Genomic DNA, 22,856 nt, shown 5'->3' with positions numbered 1-22,856 from the left:
AGGAGTTGAGAGGAATATGATGGCTAAATGCAATACGTGACTTTGGACTGGATCATGTACTGGAGGAAGAAGAAAGCCCTTAAAGACTTCATTTGCTCAGTTAAAAAAGTTGGAAAATACACATTAAGTTACCATATTGTATAATTTTTAAGTATTCTGAAGTTAGTAATTAATATTATTGTTATTTTAAGAGAACATTTTTGTTCTTAGGTGGTACACTTTGAAGTACTTAGAGGTAAAAGAGCATGATATAGATATAACTTATATGGTTCAGAAAATATGTTTATGATAAAGGAAATGATGTAAATATTAATAATTGGTGAATCTGAGTAAAATGTATATAGGAGTTCTTCGAAGTATTCTTACACTTTTCTGAAAGTTTGAAATTATTTCCAAGGAAAAAGTTCAAAGAAGTTCTTTAGCAATTATCCCCAAACCTAGAAATTGTGTCCAAACAGTGTTGCTTTTAAATTATTACTTATTTCCATTAAGAATATGCTTTTATTCCTTGTATTTATGTTTTCCAAGTTCTTGAACACATGCTCTATTTACATGGTAGTGCTGTTATTGAACAGTGTTTTTTGTTGGGTGGTTTACAATTAACCATGTGTCATCAATGCAGATGCTCTATTCCGTGATGCTTTACTGTGTTTCATAAGTTTATGATTTAGTAAGCGTTTTGTAAAATGGATTTAGTTGTAGTAATGTGGAGATGAAATGAAATAGAACTTTGCAAATGTAAAAACTGCTCTGCCAAGATAAGACCTTTGTAGTAATGGTATTCTTTTTGATTATCGTATCAATTATTTTAATCATAAGATCATAGTTAAATAACAAATAGTATGATTTGGGATGTTAACAAATTTTAGGTATAGTCTATTAAATTTTTATCTGTCCTGTAATTTTTTTTAATATTCACTTCAGCTCATCTCATTAAAAATATATTAGCTCCGTAAATATGTTTGTAAAAGTAGATCTGGTTTTATTAAATTTATCATATTTTGAAGGAAACTCAAGAATAAGAATCTATTATAGTGTTTTTCAAAATAGTAATAATTGCACACATTTTTTGAGCATTTACTTTGTGCTAGGCATTTTGTTCTAAGCACTTTATGTTTAATAATTTATTTCATTTTCATAACCACATAGCTTGATTTGCTGTTTTCAATTTTAGCTAAAATGGAACTTAGATGCTAAACCTAAGGAGCCTTGAGTTTTCCTACCTCTTTTTGCCAAACACAAACTATAGGAACTGGTGATCTGGAACTTAATATAGAAAAATTGATCAACTATATTTACATTAAGAAAAAAATCCATCTTAGTATTTTCTAGTTTGTGAACATGGGATAGGTCTAACTTGAAGCTAGATTATCTATTGGCCTCATAATGTTGGAAGGATCCACATATCAAAACAATTCTTGAGTAATTGTACTGAGTAATTGAAAAAGTTATTTCCCAACTCAGAGGCAGACTGTTGTAGAAACCTAGTTCTACTAGACTTCAATTTCAACAAGTAAAATAATAATAAAAAATGAAAATGAAAAAAATCAGAGGACTGATACAGTATTGCTAACTTTTAAAAACTTTTTATGTTGAATTAAAACATGCATATTATGAAGTACATAAATCCTGAGTCCCATTTTGATGAAATTTTATAGTCTGCACTCACTAAACCAATACCAAGATCAAGATAGAGAACATTTCTGTCAGCCAGGAGCCTCCTTCATGCTCCCTGATAGTCATCATGCACTCCCGCAGGTAACTGTTATCTCAGTTTTCATTCACCATTCATTAGCATTGTCTGTTTTTGAACTTCTTATGTCTGTCTTTTTTGATCAACATCTAGTTTATGAGAGTCACCCGGGTTGATCCATATAGCAATAGTTTATTTTTTTTCATTGCTTTTTAATACTTCATTTGTATGTATATACCACAACTTATTTATCCGTTTTACTGTGGATGAACATTTGGATCATTATCAGTTTTGGGCTACTATGAAATAGTGTTTCTGTGAGCATTCTTGAGCATGTCTTTTGATGTACATATGTAGGCATTTCTGTTGGGTAAATATCCAAGAGTGAAAATGCTGGCTTAGGGCATTTGGCTACTTAGCTTTAGTAGATGCTCCCAGTTTCCCAAAACGGTTGAGTCAATTTACATTGTCACCAACAGTGTATGAGTTCTCGTTGATCTACATCCTCATCACATTTGAAATTATTAGTGTTTTTAATATTAGTTCTTCTGCTGTATATGTAGTGAAAATATATTGTAGTTTTAATTCATAATTCCCTGATAACTTAAAATGTTTAGCACATGTTTATATGCTTGTTGACCATTTGGATATCCTCTTGAGAAATGCCTGTTCACATCATTTGCCCATTTTTCTATTGGGTTGTCTGTCTTACGGATTTTAGGATTTCTTTATTTCTCGCATAAGTTTTTTGTTGGTTTAAGTATTAAAGCTGTCTGTCCTATTTCTTCATTCTTTTAATAGTTTGTCTTCATTAAGATAATTTTTTAATTTAAAAAAGTCTATTTTATCAAAAAAGTCCATTTTAACCACTTTTGTGGTTGGTGTTTTTTGTGTTTTAAGAAATCTTTGCCTCTCCCAAAGCCAAGAAAATACTCTCCTGTGTTTTTCTCTATTAACTTAATTGTATTAACTTTTACATTTAGGTTTAGGAATGGTGTGTGGTAGGATTCATAGTTCATTTTATTTTCCATATGGAAATCCATTTGGTCAAGCATTGTTCATTGAAAAGACTATCCTTTTCCTACTGTAATGCAGTAGTGCCTTTGTTGTAATTCAGGTAACTGTAATTCAGATTTATTTGTGGGTCAATTTTTGGACTGTTCTGTTCCATTGTTATATTTATTGTTCTGTTTGAGTGCCATAGTCTTTTCATTATTGTAGCTTTAAATCCTCCAATTTTATTCTTTAAAATTGCCGTGTTTCTTCTCAGTCCTTTGAATTTCAGTAAAAATTTTATACATAGCCTATCAGTTTCATAAACAAACTCCGTTTAATATGAAGCAAGTTTAATATTATTTATTACTTAATATTGCTAGCTTGATAATGAATCTAGGTCAATTTGGATATATTGGATATCTTTCAATATTGAGACTTTTAATACATTAGCCATGGTATATGCATACCTTCATACTCGTATATTTAGGCCTTTAAAAATTTATCTCAGAAATATTTTGTTATTTTGAGTGTAGAGTTCTTACACATCTTTTGTTAACTTTTAAAGGTATGATAATTGTGGTTGTTTTTTTTTAAAGTTCTTGTAATTTATTGATTCATTTACAGATGAAAGGATATGTAGATTTTGGGATTTGCTTCTATTATGATAATGCAAAGAGGAATGGGAAGGAAAGCGGTAGGGGCAGAATAGATGAAAAACGATTGACCATGATTTGATAACTGTTGAAAATGGGTGATGGGTATATGGATTAATTATACTTTTTTTTTCCACTTTTGCGTGTTTGAAATTTTACTTAAAACAATAGATTTTTAGAAATGTCATGACTGCAGTAGATTGAAATACACATACATAAGAATCCAAAAGTTCATAATAATACTTAAAAAAAAATGCTCTCATTACACAGCACAGTTCATTGGTAAATGAAAGAATCAATAATTTATTATTCTTTTTCTGCCCAAATTATATTCCAGAATAACCAAATAGTTAGGAAGGAAAGCGCATGTTTACAGAAATGTCACAGCTGATAAGAAATGCGGGGACAATGACGGTGTTAGAAACTCACCACCGTACAGCTTCTAATGATATTATGGATCTAGATAATCATCAGTCAGTGACTACTTAAAGCCATGAAGTGAAAAGTCTGTTGGCAAATGGATGAAATGCAAGGGATAAGCCAAAATGGAGTAAGACCCTCTCTCTGATGGGTTAGAACTAAAAACTGTCAATAGAATACCTAAAGCAACTATCTGAAGAATCTGAAAATTAGTAATAGCATGCATATTGAGAAGGGAAGTCATAACTTGAAAAATAATAGTCTGTATAATGGTTAGTTTACCTTATTTTTCCCCCAGCTTTGACCCAATGGTGGGCTGAATTGTGAAACTCCACAGGGGGTGTAGCAGTTAGCAGACACTCCAAGAGAGACCCCTATTTCTAGACAGCGGACAAGGAAAGGGGATATTTTCTTTTTCTCTCTCATACTTGCCCTGAGACCATCTCTACCTATAAAGTTGCATTGCCATGGTGGCACAAGCACGTACAACTCTGAGAAAAAACCATTTCTCTGGTCAGAGGAGTCAGGAAAGAGGCCCTTGGAAACAGGAGCATGCTGGGGAAATCCCAGAGAGAAGAGAGCTGTTGTGAGAGGAGATTCCCTAATTGTGAGTAGGAACCCACAGAGGTCCTCCCTCGCACAGGACAGACCCAGCAAAGACTTAGAGAACTGAACTGCAATATAAACCACTGTTCAGATCCCAGACTTGTCCCTGAGTAATGCATGCAGAGGAGAAACCCAAATAACATAGTAAAGGCTTTGAAAACTGAACTGACATTAGAACTACCACCCATGGAAGGCAAGATAGATGGAATTGCAGTCTAAGCTTAAACAAAAAAATCAAATTCTCCAGAAGATGTTAATAGAATCTAGAGTTTCATAACATAATTTTCAGAATGCCTAGGCTATAATCTAAAATTACTTGACATACAAAGAAACAGGAAAATCTGACCATTTTTTAAAGGAAAAAGACAACAAATAGATGCCACCCTAAAATAATCCAGATTATGGAATTATCAGAAAAATACTTTAAATCAACTGTTAAATCTGTGTTCTATGAGATAAAAGTGAATATTCTTGAAATGATGGAAAGATAGTTCTCTGAAAAATAGAACCCTATAAAAGAATAAATTGGGAATTTCAGAACTGAAAACTACAGTAGTATATGAAATACAAATTCACTGAATGGGCTCAATAGCAGGCTTGAAGATAAATCAGTAGAAATCTCAAATCATGTGTTTTCTCTTATATATCAAAGGTATAGCTCTGTTTTGTAATACTTAAATCCAGGTTTTACTCTGTGAAACCTGACCATAGGCCTTCTGGGTGTGAATTTTTGTGCCATTTAAACATCCTTTTTGTCCGTAATTATTACTGATACTTGCATACTGCAAAGAAGATGTGTCTGTGCAATTTGAGCCCATCTCCCTTGATACTCCACAGATTTATGAGTATATAGGATCTTGGCCTGCCATTTTCCCAGACCTTCATTTCAGGTATGGATCAAGCAATCAGTCAGGGTTAAAAAAAGAATCATCAACTAAGGGTTAAACACATCTACATACATTTATTTATTTGAAAATTTTGAAAGGAAATAGGGATAGAAAAATAGAAGTGGATAGCATATATATAAATTATATTGAACAATTTAATAATTTAAAGGAAGTAAATTTTATAAATGTAAATGTAGATAAAATTATTTTGGAGAAGTTATAAAAACGCTTGTGTTTTTATCTTTGTTTCGAATCAGGCAGATCACATGCTGTCCTTGTCCTAGCTCGTGTGAGGTATAGAGGGATAAGGTACTTGAAATTGAGAATATGGAGAGGTGTGTGTTTATTGGAATGGTGAATTCTAGAGTAACTCCAAGGGAATAAGTGGGAGATAAGATGGAATATAAGATTGTTGGAGGAGAGGAGGTCAAGGAACTGACTGGCCGAGAAGTTGGAAGGATCATTTATGTAGATACTAAAATCTAAAAACAGTGACAAAAGAGGTATTGGAGAGAGTGATAGCCCTCGGGGAATGAGGGGGCTTGTTCTGGGGGTTTATGAATGGTTACAACAAGGAGAGGATAATAGGTGATATAGTCTGGAGGCACGTGAGTCAAAGCTGGGGATTTAAGGGAGGGGAGAGAGAATGAATAATCAGGGCCTAGTCACATGAGATGTGGGATGGAAAAATGTCCATTATTTGAAACAACTGCAGCTAGAGCAGAAGTCCTAGAGGAGAGGGAGATTTCTATTTGTGCAAAAAAGGTGAAGAGTGTGTACAGCAACACTATTGAGGAAATAGAATGTTCTGCTAATGATATAGCGTGAGTTCAGTGGATGCAGTTAAAGGATTTTGGAAATTGGGAAAGGAAGGGAAAACAAGTCAGTGTAGGGTTATACAGAGTATATAGGATCAAGAATCCAGGTGATGGGGGATAAACTTTGGAGTCTTCGGCCTCTCCTGGTGACAGATGTAAAAGGAAAGTAGGGCATAATGGGATTGCTTTTGATGGTTTTCTAGATAGATTATTGTAAATATTGAGGGAGAGAGAGTTTGGGAAAGGCAGATTTACTGAATAGCCAGAGTTGGCCCTGTATTAAATTTGTATTGCTGCCATACAAATTACCACAGACTTAATGGCTTAAAACAGTACAAATTTATTATCTTATAGTCCTGCAACTCAGAAGTTCTGCATGGATCTTCAGTGGGTTAAAATCAAGGTGTGAGCAGGGCTGCATTCATTTTGGAGGTTTTGGGGGAGAGTCAGTTTCCTTGTGTTTTTAAGCATCTAGAGGCTGCCCATATTCCTTGGCTGTGGCTGCCGTCCACCTTCAAAACCAGCAACATTGCATCTTTCTAACCCTACTTTTCTCTTCTCTGTCTTCCTGACTACAGCCAGGGAAGGTCCTCTGCTTTTGAAGACTCATGTGATTACATTGGACCACCCAGTCAATCTAGGGTAATCTCTCCATCTCAAGATCTTCACCATAATCACACCTGCAAAGTCCCTTTTTGCCATGTATGGTATAATATATTCACAGGTTTCAGGGATTAGGGCATAGTCCTTTTAGTGGATCCATTATTCTGCCTATCATAGGGCCCCCTCTTTCTTCTGCTGATACTAATGTAGAGGCATGGTGCAGGGCGGTGCAGGTGTAGGGTTATGGTACATAGTTCAGTGTGTGGTTCACTCTGAATTTGGCTTTCCCTGAACCGCTAGGTCTTCTGTAGGGCTCATTTGAAACTGGTGACAGGCTCGGGTCTCAGTCTCATCTCTGAAAAAGGAGTAAGAGGCTTGTGTAGACCAGACGTGTTCATTATGTGAATAGGGAGCTCAGGCATTATTTGAAGAAATACATTAGTTGAGTCATGTGAATAGTCTTGTGTGCCACTAAGAGCTGTATTAATTTTTCAATTTTTGTTTATTTAATGAGGCTTCAAAAATGCATCATGTCTAGACGTGTGACAGGCTACAGTTTTGGTATCATTTGATATTTGTCATGAGCCAGAGTGTTCTCTAATTCTAAGAGGTCTGTTTCATGAGGCTTTGTTTTGGGTGTGTTTTTTGTTCTTACTGTCAATTTTTAGTTTAAATTGGTCTTAAAAACTACAGTAGAGTCAAGAATGTTTTTCATCTTCCTAATAGTTTACATATATTTGTAGAGGTAGTCTCATATGGAGAACTACTGTTTCATTTTATCTTTATTCAAACATTAAACAATTTTAAAAGTTTTTGGGTCTTCACAAGTTAAGATTGTTCTTAGAAATAATTATTTTTTTTAGCTATAATACAATTACTTAGTAATCTGCAGAACAAGTTAGAATTTTTAATAAATTGTGATAAACATAGTTAAGGATTATTGCTTAGGTTTTATAATTTACCAGTCAATTAAATTTCAGCACTGCGTTTAATTAATGCTAATAGGTCCATCAGTCTCAGAAATATTTGTGATATCAGATTTAACTAACCTAAATTACAAAGTAGGTCAGTGGGTCAATAGGTTATTAGGTTAGAGAAAGATTTATTGTGGTTTCCATTTTTTTTTAAAACCCAGGTTCCTGAGTTAACCATTTATAATAATAATTTAAAAATTGTTCATAGACGAAATTAAAAGTATTTTTTAAGTTATATGTGAACACTACATAAAAAAGTCTTTGTTACTCATGTTGAGAAAAATCTTTGTTACTCATGTTACTTTTTTACTTTTGTTCTTTGGAATGGATGAGCATGTATTTAATGTTCCTTATGTATAGCCAGGGCTCTAGTATTAAGCAATTAAAAGAAAAGGAAAAGAAAAAAAAGACAGTTTTACTGGTTATAAAAATAATGCATGTTCTGGGAGAAATTTTAGAAAGTACTGCAGAAAAAGTTTTTTAAAAAATCCAGGAGCTAATTACTCAGGAATACCATAGTTGGTATTTTTGGCACATTTGGATTTATGTTCAATATACTAGCATTTTGATGCTACTGTTATTGCTGTTGGATGTTAAATTCTTTCTAGCTTTTAGGACATAGGTTAAAAGACAAATATTTTCAAGCTGTTGATATGTCCCCCCAAACTTGTGTCAGTGAAACAACGTTGCTAATTAAAATTGACAGGCTTCTGAAGTTCTTTCCATACCCCGAATTTTAATTCAGTAAAATTCACCCTAATTTTCTTTCTTGAAGGTGAAAATAAAAACTAAAGTAGATACATACACAACACGCATACATACACACACACAAAATGGGGAGATCGGGGGAGAACAAAAGACTGAAAAAAACACACCAGAATATCCAAGGATGATGAGACAACTATAAAAGATATAACATGAATGCAATGAGAATACCAGAAGGAGAAGAGACAGAGAAAGGAACAGAAGAAATATTTGAAACAATGTTGAGAATTTCCCCCACATTAATGTCAGACACTAAACCACAGATCCAGGAAGTTCAGAATCCACCAAGTAGTATAAATGCCCCCTCCCCTCCAAATGACACCTTGGCATGTCATTTTCAAAAAACAGAATATCAAAGCTAAAGAAAAAATCCTAAAAGAAGCTAAAGGAAAAAAGTACACCTTACTACAGAGGAAGCTCCATTATCTATTGAACAGCAACTACCTGTATCCCCCCTCTCCCAAGCCCCTGGCAACCACCATTCTACTTTCCACTTCGATGAACTTGACTGCTTTAGATATCTCATTTAAATCGAATCGTGCATTATTAGTCCTTCTGTAACTGGTTTATTTCACTTTGCATAGTGTCAGGGTTCATCTATGTTGTCACATACGACAGGACTTCTTCCTTTTTTAAGACTGAATAGTATTCCATGGTGTGTATATACCACATTTTCTTTGACCATTCAATCTTTCAATGGACATTTAGGTGGTTTTCTGTTCTTGGCTATTCTGAATATGCTGCAGTGAATATGGAAGTACAGTTATCTCCTCAAGATCCTATTCTCAGTTCTTTTGGATAAATATCCTGAAGTGGGATTGTTGGATCATATGGTATTGCTATTTTTAAGTTTTTGAGACGTTTATCTTGTTTTCCATAGTGGCTACACCATTTTACAGTCCCACAATGGACAGGTTCCAATTTTTCTGCATCCTTACCAGTACCTGTTAATCTCTCATTTTTTGTTTTGTTTTTATAATGGCCATCGTAATAGATGTGTGATGATATCTGATGGTTTTGATTTGTGTTTCCCTTATTATTAGTGATGTTGAGCATCTTTTCATATACATGTAAGCCATTGTATGTCTTCTTAGGAGAAATGTCTATTTAAGTAATTTGCCCATTTCTAATCAGATTATATATTTGTTCTTTTGCTGAATTGTAGGAGTTCCTAATATATTTTGGATATTAACCCCTTATTAGAGAAATGATTTGCTAACATTTTCTCCTGTTCAGTAGGTTGCCGTTTCATTTTGTTGATGATTTCCTTTGTTGTGCAGAAGATTTTAGTTTGATGTAGTCCTACTTGTCTACTTTTGCTTTTATTTCCTGTGCTTTTGGTGTCATATCCAAGAAATTATTGCCAAATCAAATATCCTGAAACTTCTCTGTGTTTCCTTCTAAGAATTTCATAGTTTTCTAGAACTTACATAGAAGTCTTTAATCTATTTCAATTTGATTTTTTTTGGTATGGTGTAATATAAGGGTCCAGTTTTATTGTTTCGCATGTGAATATCCTGTTTTCCCAGCACCATTTGTTGAAGAGACTATCTTTTCCCTTTATTTAGTCTTGGCACCCTTGTTGAAGATGATTTCACTGTATAAGCATGGGTTAATTTCTGGGCTCTGGTTTCTGTTGTATTGGTCTGTATGTCTGGCTTTATGCCACTACCATAGTGTTTTGATTACTGTAGCTTTGTAATGTTTTAAAGTCAAGAAGTGTGAGGCCTCCAGCTTTGTTCTTCTTTCTTAAGATTGTTTTGACTATTTTCAGATCCTTTGTGATTCTGTATGAATTTTAGGAGGTTTTTTTCTATTTCTGCAAAAAGTACCATTGAGATTTTTATAGAGATTTTGTTGGATCTGTAGATCACATTGGGTATTATGGACATTTTAACAATACAAATTTTTCCAATCCATGAATATTGATGCCTTTCTATTTATTTGTATCTAATTTAATTTCTTCCGTGTTTTGTAATTTTTAGTGTGCAGTTCTTTCACCTCTTTGGTTAAGTTAATTTCTAAGTACAGTATTCTTTTTGATGCTATTGTAAATGGCACTGCTTTCTTAATTTTCTTTTCAGATTGTTTGTTGTTAGTGTATAGGAATGCAACTGATTTTAGTATGTTAATTTTGTGTCCTGCAACTTTGATATTAGTTCTGACAGTTGTTACATGTGTGTGTAGCCTTTAGTGTTTTCTACATATGGGGTCATGTCATCTGTGAACAGATCATTTTACCTATAACTTTCTGATACGCCTTTTATTTCTTGCCTAATTGCTCAAGCTAGGACTTCAAAACTGTATTGAATAGAAGTGGTGAGAGTGGGCATCTATCATGTTCCTCATCATCCTGGAGAATGTTTCATATGTGCTTGAGAAGAACGTGTATTCTGCTGCTGTGTGGGTGGAATATTCTGTATATGTCTGTTAAGTCCATTTGATCTGTAGTGTTTGTCAAGCCATCTGTTTCCTTATTTGTCATCTGTTTGGATATTCTGTCCATTATTGAAAGTGGATTATTGAAATCTCCTGTTGTATTGCTATGTATTTCTGTCAGTGTTTGCTTCAGATATTTGGATGCTCTGATGTTGGATGTATATATATTTATAATTATATATTCCTGATTAATTGACTTTTCATCATTATATAATGCTCTTTTTTGTTTCTTGTGACAGTTTTTGACTTGTAGTCTATTTTGTCTTATATAAGTATGGATATAAATATGGCCACTCCTCTCCTTAGTTACCATTTGCATGGAATATGTTTTTTACAGTCTTTCGCTTTTGGCCTCTGTGTGTCCTTAAATCTAAAAGTTGAATCTCTTGTAGGTGGCATATAGCTGGGTCTTTGTTTTTTTAATCCATGTAGCCATTCTATATTTTTGGATTGCTAACTTTAATCCATTTGCATTTGATTACAGACAGGGAAGACCTTAATATTGCCATTTTGTTCGTTTGCCTGTCTTGTAGCTTTTTGTCACTTTATTCCTTTCTTGTCTTCCTTTCTGGTTCATTGATTTTTGTTGTTGTTGTGACATGCTTGGATTCTGTTCTCATTTCCTTTCGTGTATCTTCATCCTCTGTAGGTGTTTTCTTTGTGCATACTGTGAGTCTTACATAAAATATCTTATATTTATAACAATATATTTTAAGTTGATAACAGCTTTACTTCAGTAACTCTACTCTTCTCTCCCCCCATCACACTTTGTTATTGATGTCACAAATTACATCTTTTTATGTTGTGTATCCATTAACATTTTTATAGTTATACTGGGGGTGCCAAAAAAAAGTATACAAATTGACACTTTGGTCAGTGTTGCTCAAGCAATAGTTTGCCATAATTAGAAGTGTCTGGACGCTGATGGTAACCACTTTGAGCACCTCTTGTCAAACATGACTTGTATTCATCTTTTGTTATTGGTATATATTGAGTATTACAGTTTTATATATTTTTTCCTTTCTTAAAATGTGTAGTTATTTTTATACTTTTGACTTCTGTACTAGAATTAAAAGTGATTGTTTTAGTTTATTTTTAAGTTATTTCCTTTTATAAATAATTTGTAGAGTTTAGTATGTTACACATTTTTATGATAAAGTTCTAAATTTTGTTATGTTTCAAAGTTTTTCAAAGTTATCTTAAAACTTTTTTCATGATAAACATATAAGTTTATCAACTATACTAATTAAATAAATCTAACAAATATTTTTCTTGTTTAAACAGAATTTTGAGACTGATGGTCAGCCATATAGAAGAATACATTGAGCCTATAGTTTTCTGAAGAATCAGTTCAAAAGATCCAAAAAATACGAAAGGTAATGATGAGGTTGTGTATTGGAATGTACTTTGAAATGACATTTTTCCAGAAAAAAATATTTTTAAAAATCCACAAATTATTCTGGTACACTAATTTGAGGAAAGTTGTATTTAAAATTTTTTTGTGTTGTATTAATTTATCCCAAAACATTTGTTGTGCCAACTATCTTCAGATACTATTTTGGCTACGGGAATATAGTGATGAACGAGACAGAAACTGTCCCTGCTCTCATGAGGATTGCATTCTAAAGAGAGGGAGGGCAAATAATAAACAAACAAACAAAAATATTTTGTGGTTCTGTGCAGAGAATTAGATAATGTGGTAGAGACTGGTGACTGCTTTCTTTAGGTAGATAGAGAAGCCCTCATTAAAGAACAATATTTCAGTTGAGATCTGAATGGCAAGAATTTGCCAACCGTGTGAAGATCTGAGAGATGTTGCCTTTCTTGGGCAGTTATGATAGGAGGCAGTGAAACAAAAACCGTGGAATGCTTAAGCAATAGAAAGAGCAAACGTGACTGGAGTGTAAGTGGGGAAAGACTATATGGAATTCAGGTTGGAGAAGAAAAATGGAGAGGAACAGATTTACTGAAGAAAGTCAAGTATTTTGCTATCTGATATTTTAGACGCCTGTAAAATCTGTTGAAATATCAAAAAGGTAGTTGGATACATGACTCTAAAGAGAATCTGGTCTAGGGGTATGGAATTGGGAGTTATTTCCATAGAGAGATACTTAGAGTCAAATCTGGAAGAAATTATCTAGGGAGTGCACATAAATTGAGAAGGATTTAGCCCTGGACATGCCAGTATTAATCAGAGCAGAAGGAGCAGCCAGTGAGATGGATGGAAAAGCAGGAAAGTGTTCTGCCACAGAAGCCATGAAGAAGTATTTAGTAGATGCAGAAATGGTCAGTTAGATTAAATGCTACTAAGATGTCAACTAGAGAGTAAAGCAGCCATTAGACTGGGCAACATAAATGTTACTGATAACTAATATGAGTGAACAGTCTCAGTGAATGTGTGTGAGGATTGAAAGACTGATTGAAATTGGTGAGGAGAGATTGAGAAACTTCCAGTTAAAGATGGCAGACAATGCAATTAAATTCCATTTCCTCTTAAAACTTCATTAAAGCTGAAGTAAAAGGTTTTTTACGGAAGACAGGACTTCACAAGAACACAGAGAATGGGAGAGGAAACAATTACAACACAGTTTTAGAACCTGAAAAGCAAAATGAAGTGTGATAACTGTCTTGTAATAGATCCTAGATTCCCAAGCCAGCTGTGGGAATGCTGAGAAACAAAGTTAGTGGCACTTTAGAACTTGCAAATGTTCAGGAATTGAAAGCACTCTTTTGCATATAGGAATGAGGATGGGACTAAAAGCAGGACAATTTGTTGCAAAACAGTTTAAGAGATGTTTCTACTCCATATATCCTTCTGACTTTGGAAACCTAGGCAAATACCCATTCTCGGTCACAGCAGAAGACAAGATTTATTCTCTAGCAAGAATAAAATAGAAGGGTATAAAACATAGTTGGGAATCGGGGTACCATATTAAAAATAGGGAGATTAAGAACCGAAGCTACCAGATTTTTATAATTTTCAGTCAGTAGTTTAGAAGATTTGTCTCTGGGAATTATAAACAGCCTAAGAAAAGATCTGAAGATACTGATATTAAGAATTCCCCCAAAGAAATATTTTAATGTGATATTCCTGCAGTTAAGTTCACAGTCAGCAAGTCCTATCACATAGATCTTTAGTGATCTTTGTGATCTTGTGGCCAGAGATCACTAGACAGCTTAGGAAACCCTCTAGTGTGAGAGTTCAAGACAATACCAAATGAGAAAAATACCAAGTTAGAGTAAATAGAGACCAGTTTGGCAAGTGAAAAATTGAAACAAACACTAAAGTATCATTTAATAGTTTCAGAGAGGTAATAGGGGATTATAAATCCATGAAATATGAAAGAGAAACAATAAATTGAATTAGAAATGAAAACTCAGTGGAAGGGCTGAAAAGTAATGTCAATTATATAAGTAAAGCAAAGAGAAAATGGGGGGGGGGGGAATGGAGCTACTGTCCATGATCGCCAGTGTTCAAAGAATAGGAGTTTCAGAAAGAGAGAATAGAGGAAATAAAAGGGAGAAATAGAGAACAGAGACTGACACTACAAAGCTCTCTAGAACTAGAGAACACAACTTTCCAGGTACAAAGAGGCCATAGAATGACCAGTACAGACAGGAAAATTAGTCGTAACTATATATTGTAGGGCATGTCACTATTAAATTTTAGAACACGGAAACTCCCAAAATAAGAGAAATAGTAGGTCACATATAAAGCGTCAGTTATCAGAATGGCTTTGGACTTCTTAATAATACATTGGAAACCAGAAGATAATGAACCTTCATAATTCTGAGGGAAAAATTATTTCAAACTCAGTATTCAGTATCCAGCTATATACAATTGTTTAAGGATAGAGTAATGACAATTCAGGACTTGTGATGCCTCAGAAAATTTATCTGCCATGTCTCCTTTCTTGGGCAGTCATTGTAGAAGGTACTCAGCAAAAGTAAAAAAGGAAACTAGAAAAGATGAAGCCATACCAGAAGTAGGGAATGCAACTTAAGTAGAGACCAAGGACTATCATCACCAAGATGATAGTCAATAGTGATCCCCAGATTACAGCTGGTGACTAGTTACTAGAGAGCATCCATTTCCAATACTAGGAATAGGTTAGAAGGTGCCAAGAGAAATGGCTGCTAGAAGATTAAATTGGTAGAATGTGTAATGTTTGGAAAATATTAAAAATAGATTTAGGGAAGAGTTTGGGGCTGAAATGGTGATAAGTATATAGAAAATGAGGTAAATAATAAAACAAGACAATTTTTAACTCTAGGGAAAACTACTCAGAAAGAGAAAGTAGTTGTAGTATACTATGTAGCTCAGTTGTGATTTGCATTTACAGAGTCATAATCATGTTAACTCTGAATATAACCACCTAGCTAAAATTATGATATTGGGAATTTGGGCAAGTGTGCATGTGTATGAGGTAAGGATGGGGTAGTCAGAGAGAGCTAAATTCTTCCTTTCTTGTGGAATTCAATAGGAGCTACCTAAAAAAAATAGTATACTATTGAGAGCAAAAGCAAACACTTTTCATAGTTACATTGGACAACAGAGATAAGTTGGGACTGTGTAGACACCCTACCTAAAACAGAAAGAAGCAAGAAGTAACAAAATAAAGCTTTTAAGCATAGGGGATTAACTACCAAAAGAAACAAAGAGATGAAAGTAGGAAATAGAGATCAGAGGATTTCTGGTTTTTAAATGTGTCTTGTAAAACTGGTTCAAATGCTTTGAACTGTGAACATGTGTATGTACATTCGTGAAAATAAACACCAAATTTTAAAATAAGAGAATGGAATTAAAGATGTTGAAACGGCAACAATACACAACTCTGACAACCAGTTTTCTTGTGAAAAGGAAGGCAGCACCTGAAGGGGGTTGGTGGGTCAAGGGAGTTTTTTTTATTTTGTTTGTTTTTTAAGATAAAATACTAAGATGTTGATCAGAATAATCCAATCACAGAGGAGAAAATAGTGATGTAGGAGTGGAAAGCCTTGAGAGGTGACAGCAGATGAGTTTCATAGGAGAAGTAGTATGTCATTAGATACTGCAGTTTATATTTAATACAGAATAATTTATTTCCTACATACGGGTTATTTTCCAAAGATGGACTGCCAAGCCCTGAAATTTTGTTACTTATGTGTAATAGTGCATGCTGAATTAAAAATATACCTGCTTCTTTATTTGGTCAAGTTTGAATTGTTTATAAAGTTTCTTAGTTACTGATGTGTCCCCATTTGTTATATTTTAAAAGCTTGTTTTTAAACTGTTTATAAAAGACTTATGCTGCCCTTGCCCTCCATTGTTATAAAATAGTAATGTGGTGCTTACTCAGCTGGGAAATCATATCACTGAATGACTTTGAGCTCAAATTGCTTATGCAAAGGAGCGTTTGATTCCTAGCTGTAACTTGGTCTTTTATAATCTAATTGGTGAACTTTGGATTCTAATGGCTGCAACTGATCCTTTCAAGACAAAGTATTGCATACCATATTGGCCTATTAATGTCTATATTAGAGTATACACTTGAATTTCCTTGAGGTGTTTAGGGACATTATGTCTTCCAAAACTGAATTAGAATCTACAGCATGTGCTCGTGTGACAGGTTAGTCTTTTTGTACTGAAAATGTGAGTCCTAGGGTAGTCGCCACACAAAACCTTTGATTGTTTCCTCATTACCACTTTGCTTTGTTAAAATTAATTTGACACCATTTAAAAAAGTCAAGAGGAATCTTCCAACAATTGCTCTAGAGCAGGGGTGTCCAAACTTTTTCCAACGTTTTTCACCAAGGGCCATATGCGGAAAAATACACAAACAGCCGGGCCATTCACTCGAGGTGAATTATGTATTGCCTCACCTGGTTTATTTAAGTAAACTAAATATATTTCTGGAATTTGCTGTGGGCCAATTAAAAATGGATTGCTGGTCGCAGTTGGCCCTCGGGCCGCAGTTTGGACACCCCTGCTCTAGAGTACTTAGGCCTATTTCACTTTTTATCTTACTTTCCCTTAAGTATAACATGTCTAGCAGTTGGCTGGAATTGTAAATATCTTGGACTAGGCTGTTAAAGATATAGTCTTATATTCAGTTAGCTGGACAACAAATAATGTTTGGAAGAATATTGTTAACAATAGTAAAATAGCCTAATAAAGTATCAGTCTGTATCTTCTAAACCATTTCATATTCACTCTTACAGTCAGTATGGCCCTTCCTATAGTCTAAGACCTAATTCTTGGGGTCCTTTTTCTATTTTCTGGTGTGCCCTATTTTTCCTTTCGATAATTAAAAAGCACATATTCAGTGCCATTTAAGGCTCATATCTGGCCCTTGAAACTAAAACTGTTCTTTTTTTTAATTCACCCATATTGGCTCTGTTAACCTTTGCTCTGTTCTAGTGACAGAACCGACCTCTATTATTACCTTGATGATAACTATGTCTTTTGCACCAGAGTGCTGTACTTAGGTGATCTTTCAAGTCGGTTCTAACTCTAAAATCCTGTAATTCTGAGTGCCATCTGCTGATGTTGACCCAGACACTTAAAATCAGTATTTTATCCTGATGCTATTCTTTTTAGTTTTACCTCTGACTCCCCACTCATTTTTTTAAGAACTCTTGTTCACGTTTTCCTTCTACAGCCATAAAACCACATAGGCGGTGGATCGTCATTTATCTAGAGTTACCCCCTTTCCTCTCATGCATGTACATTTGAAAACGATAGGATATTTTAGAATCTCATGTTCATAGAACACCTTTAATCGTCTCTGGTTTAATTAAAGTGACACATTAGTTTAGACTATTTTCTAAATTTTAAATAAAAATGTAGTTAAAGTAGAATTTTTTGTGCCTCAAAACTGTTAGGATATTTATTAGAATTCAGATGGTTCTTCAATATTCAACTCATGACTACAGGGCAAAGTATCTTGTATAGATGAAACTTTACTTACACTTTAGGAAAAAACTACTATGTAGAGAGACAAATTTTAGGCTTATGATTCAGTTTTAAAGCAGTAAATTTTAATTCTTTTAATTTGGGCATACAACTTTTTATAATAAGGCTTTTCTCTACTTGATTTGCCTTCACCCCTCTACCAGTCCTGTTCTCATTTTATGCTCTCGTGATTAAAAGTTTAAGTTGTAACATACCTAGAATTTTCTCAAAAAAGAAAAAAATACTAAACCTCTTACGTTTCTCAAATATAGTGCTCCCTCATCTCACAAAGGCCTGTGCCTTTGCAAATTGCTATTCCCATGGCTTATAATTTCAACTATTACCTCTTTTGTCCTCTAGTGTGTTACTTCTCAAACTTAAATAGCCATAGAAATCACAAGAGATAGGAGAGCTTGTTGTGATGTATTTTCTGATTCAGAAGGACTGGGTTGGGGCCCAAGATTCTGTCTTTTAACAAGCTCACAGATAGTGTCAGTTCTGATAGTCTCTGGACTGTATTTTCAGTAACAAGAATCTAGAACACCTGCAAACTCATTGTTACCAAAGTATTTCCTCTGACATCCTCTAATATACCATCGTTATCCCTTTTATTATAATTATTTAGGTATGTATCTCCCTGTTCAATTCCAGATTATTGTCTGTAGGTACTGTCTTTTATTTTTGTATTCCCAAACTTACCATATTAACAGAAAATAGGCTTGCAACAAATGTTCTGATTAGATGGTGTTATTACAGCCTATTTATAGTTACATTGTCTAATATACTGAATATTAAGCATAAGTTCTAAATTATTATAGTAGAAAAAAAATGAACTGTGAACCTGTTTTTTTCCCCTGTAGTCCTTTTTTAGAAAGAAGAAAAACCTCAAATGTGCCCCAAGCCAAAAATGTTTGCTTGAAAATAATGTTTTGGCCTTTAGTACAAACAAAAATATTTTGAAGTCTCTATAACAACATATAGTGTTTCTCAAGATTACTGTGTTTGTAGAATAAATTTTTTAGAAAACTAATGACCGTTTATTTTTCTTTCCACCCAAGGAGAAGTACAAATGTCTACCACAAGACGAAAACGTAATATGTTATGTTGTTTACCGTAAGCTGTAGTAAAATGAGCTCGATTGTTGACAGGTATGTTTTTAGAGACTCCTATTTTGAAATACAGAAAGCTCTTTTAAAATTCACTATTAATGGTCTGTATCAAATTGATAAAAGAAGTTTTATGTTTAAACATAAAATTACTGTTACATGTAATTTCCGTATTAAGCAAGCATAGTGTAAGTAAAGTACGTTAATATTGTCTAGAGCCAAAGTTAAAAGCCTATGGCTTGTGTTCTAAGTGGGCCTTTGAACTGTAATTTTGAGTGATTTGGTAAAAGCTGCTCTGAAAGAAATTGTGACAATTGTAAATGTTTCCTTGGTACCATCTGGAATCTTTTATCTCCTTATCTCTCATCCTTTTTCCCTCCTTATTTACTGATGCTAACCCCATCACATTAAGCATTTTAGTATTTGTGACTGTTAAGAGGTAACTATAATTAGGATTTCATTAGTTGAAATTATAATCTATAAATCTTACTCTTGGAAAAATGATAATTCTCCTTGTTATTTGATTTTAAGACTTTATTTTTTTGCATTTTAACATCTCTGACATTCGGATTCATCATACAGTTGGTTTATCATAGTTTAATTGGTAGCATTTTTCTTTTCTTTCAGAGTGGTACATAAAATACTGATAAGTGTTATAGTCAGTAGTATCTGAAATATAGTAACTTTTTTTATGTACCTACTCTTTGACAGCTAGCTAATGTGCAGAATACTTTTTGTGTGTTATTTTATTTAACTTCATTCATAGTTATTCTATGAGATTTTATAGGTATGGAAACTATAGGTCAGAGAGGTTAAAAAATGTGTTTAAGGTCACATGGTAAGTGATAAGCTGGAATTATGACCTGTGTTGGTCTGCCTGACACTAAAGTTCATGTGCTTTTATTATAGTGTACTGTGTGATTCTTTCATAGATGATTCTTTAAGAATTTTGTAGCTAGAGTTTGACCCAGAAATGACTTTTGATGTCTGGGGGCAGCCCATCTCCCTTTCCTATGAGATATATAGTGAAAATATATATTCTATCAGCACTTAAGACCTAAGGGGCAAGGAGTTTCCTTAGGCCTGCTTGCACCAGTGCCATAGCTTTGAGCTATGCCATAGTTTCAAGTGGAATCTATGTGTAGTCTTCTTCTCAGAAAGGATGTTTCTTCACTGCTCCTGTGAGATTAAATATGATTTGGGTATTATACTTCTGAATGATTGCCAATTCCCATTCTAAACAATATGGCACCTAGGATGAAATCTTTGTGTTTAGACTTAAAGCAATGGTTCTTTTTTTTTTAAGTCTTTATTAAATCTATTGGAGTGACATTGGTTAGTAAAATTACATAGGTTTCAAGTGTACAATTCTATAATACATAAATCTGTTTATTGCATTGTGTGTTCACCACCCAGAGTGAGCTCATTTTTCTGAGTATGATGAAAGTTATGGACTTTCTCCTTAATAAAATGAGTGTACATACCAAATTTTTCATAAATTTCAGTGCATACATGGAACCCCAAAAGTCCATACATGGACCTCTATGATGCAAAATTTGTAATTGATGTTAGTGGGTCCAGCATGCACTTTATAGGCCACAGAAAGGTGTGAATAGGACTGTACAGTGAATTCATGTAAAAGCTTGTAAATCACCAGAAACTATTAAATATAGTTCCATAGGTTAGGGGGTTAGGCACCAGTGCTCTTGATTTCATTTGTTACACTGCTCTTTTCCTACGTCTTCCTGTAACCAACCTTTTCTTGTCACTTAGATCTCAGCTCAAATGTCCCCACCTCAACAAGTCTTTCTGTAACCACTCAGGGTAAAGTAACTACCCCGTAATCAAAACATCACCCCCCATTTTTTATTTTATTTTATTTTTTTATTAGTTTCAGGTGTACAAAACAATGCAATAGTTAAACATTTTATCCCTCACAAAGTGATAACCCTCTTCCGCAATCTATTGCCCCTCTGACATCGTATATATCTATTATAATTCCATTGACTGTTTCCTATGTTATACTCCATATCCTGCGACTACATATATATTAAATTATAGTTGTCATACAATATTACTCAGCTTCTGCTTCAGGTGTACAGCACAGTGGTCAAACATCTACACCAAGTGGTCTCCCTAATAAGACAAGTGTCCATCTGACACCCTACAAAATCTTTGCAACATTATTGATTATATTCCCCTAGCTGTCTTTCATGTCCTCGTGGCCATATTGTAGTTACCAATTTATGCTGTCTAATCCCTTCTCCATCATTCCCACCCCCCATTTTTAAAAAAATAAAAAGTATTGTCATATATTTTTATGTTGATTTGTTTCTTTATGCTAGAAGGTAACCTGTAGGAGAGCTGCGGCCTGGATGTCTGCTTAACTGCTCTAGAACCACGTCCAGAACAAAGCCTGGCTATGTGTGCTAATGAATACTTATTAAATGAATTAGTAATGAATGAAAATGTATTAATGTAAGTTAATGTGCTAGATGTTGTGATATTTATGAGTGGTTTATGGTTTTATGAAGTGAATATCTCAGAAAATACATTTTTAAGCTATGCTATTATAATTAAAAATAGTTTAAGTGAATCATTTTATATAATGGCAAATGGACTGACCTCCTGTAGGTTTTCACTGGTATCTAAAAGTTTAAAACAAGGTATCTAACTTCTGATTAATTTTAATTCTGGTTTAGTGTGTTGTGTATGTAGTTTTAAAATTAAGTAGTTTTAAATTTAAGTAAGTAGTTTTAAAATTCACGTTTGTAATAAGTGGAACAAAAATGACTAAACTTTAATGTTTAATATTTATTAGAAAACAGGTTAGTGTTATTGAGTTTGAATTTATACACTCTATTAACTACAGAAACTCTAGTATGTAACTGATTCACATGTCATTGTAGTATTGCTGTTGCTTGTTAAGTTCTTAGGCTCTTATTTTCTCTGTCCACTTTTTTCTTTTAGAGATGATGGTAGTATTTTTGATGGGTTGGTGGAAGAAGATGACAAGGACAAAGCAAAAAGGTAGTTCAACTTGAGATGTAAAATAGTAAATGGATGAATAATAAGTTATTGCAATAGTAAATAAATAGTAAATCAGTGATTTCCAAATGCTGTCTGCCTTAAGAACTTAGATATGTTAACTAGATGGAAGAGCTTAGAATATCAGTATTCAGGTAATAAATTAAATAAAATTATCCTTTAAATATGCCCATCTCATCATATTATGGGAGCATAGTATCTATATGGCATCACTGGGGATGTTAACCTTTGTCACTTGGATAAGGTAGGGTTTGCCGGGATTCACCATTGTAGTCACTGTTTTTCCCTTAACCTACCCTATTTTTTTGGAAGCGAGTTGTTCAGTGTAGCCCACCTTCAAATTAGGGACCCAGGGAATTAAGCTCCACCGCTACAGATATTTGGAATTCTTTTGTTAAAAAACAGTCTCTTTCCCATTTATTTACGTCTGTATGGACTCATATTTATTTTATGCTTCATGTTATGCTTCACTGTTATTTGTGGCTCAAATTGTTCCAGCTTTAGCCACTGGGAGGTCTTTCAGAGTTGTCTCTTGTGTCCTTTCACATGTCTCCATTCACCAATAGAAAGGAAAGTAGATAATAGAGAGAGGGAGGAGAGACTTGTTGAGAGGTATTATCAAGTAGGTGAGGGAATGGGTTCTAGAACCATGGTGGTGAGGGTAGGGGCTTTGACCTTAAATAGGGGCTTTGACAGTTAATTACAGTATCAAGAAGGAGGGTTTAGCCACTATAGCCACGTTCGTAGTCACTCAGTGAGCAGTAAATAGTTTGGGAGCTTGTCTTCCCCAGGATTCCTAGCCCTTATTAGCACAGTCTTTGTCGTCAGAGCAGGCACTCATTGTTTGATGAGGCAATCAGTTATTGTCTATTTTCTTATAAGATATGTACAATTGTATTTTTTCCTAGTAGTAT

General features: G+C 34.0%; 1 protein-coding gene across 18 annotated transcripts in view; it reads left to right on the top strand.

Annotated features, from left to right (window-relative positions):
• CLOCK (clock circadian regulator) overlaps positions 1 to 22,856 on the top strand; it is a 125,214-nt gene that overhangs the window by 47,333 nt on the left and 55,025 nt on the right. For 13 of the 18 annotated variants that reach the window (XM_081054370.1, XM_081054380.1, XM_081054371.1 and 10 more), the window contains 3 exons: positions 12,139 to 12,230; positions 18,847 to 18,936; positions 21,865 to 21,924. In XM_081054370.1, the coding sequence (XP_080910496.1) occupies positions 18,890 to 18,936; positions 21,865 to 21,924 (107 nt within the window). In that variant the 5' untranslated portion in view covers positions 12,139 to 12,230; positions 18,847 to 18,889. Of the gene's footprint in view, positions 1 to 1,658; positions 1,759 to 6,679; positions 6,716 to 12,138; positions 12,231 to 18,846; positions 18,937 to 21,237; positions 21,373 to 21,864; positions 21,925 to 22,856 lie in introns of those variants that run through there. The other 5 variants (XM_081054379.1, XM_081054382.1, XM_081054373.1 and 2 more) reach the window with 5 other exon arrangements.

The sequence above is a fragment of the Rhinolophus hipposideros genome, assembly GCF_964194185.1.
Source record: "Rhinolophus hipposideros genome assembly, chromosome: 1".
In the NCBI taxonomy this organism is placed as follows: domain Eukaryota; kingdom Metazoa; phylum Chordata; class Mammalia; order Chiroptera; family Rhinolophidae; genus Rhinolophus; species Rhinolophus hipposideros.
The sequence above is the reverse complement of the archived record's forward strand: the minus strand, read 5'-3'. Positions and strand labels throughout refer to the sequence as shown.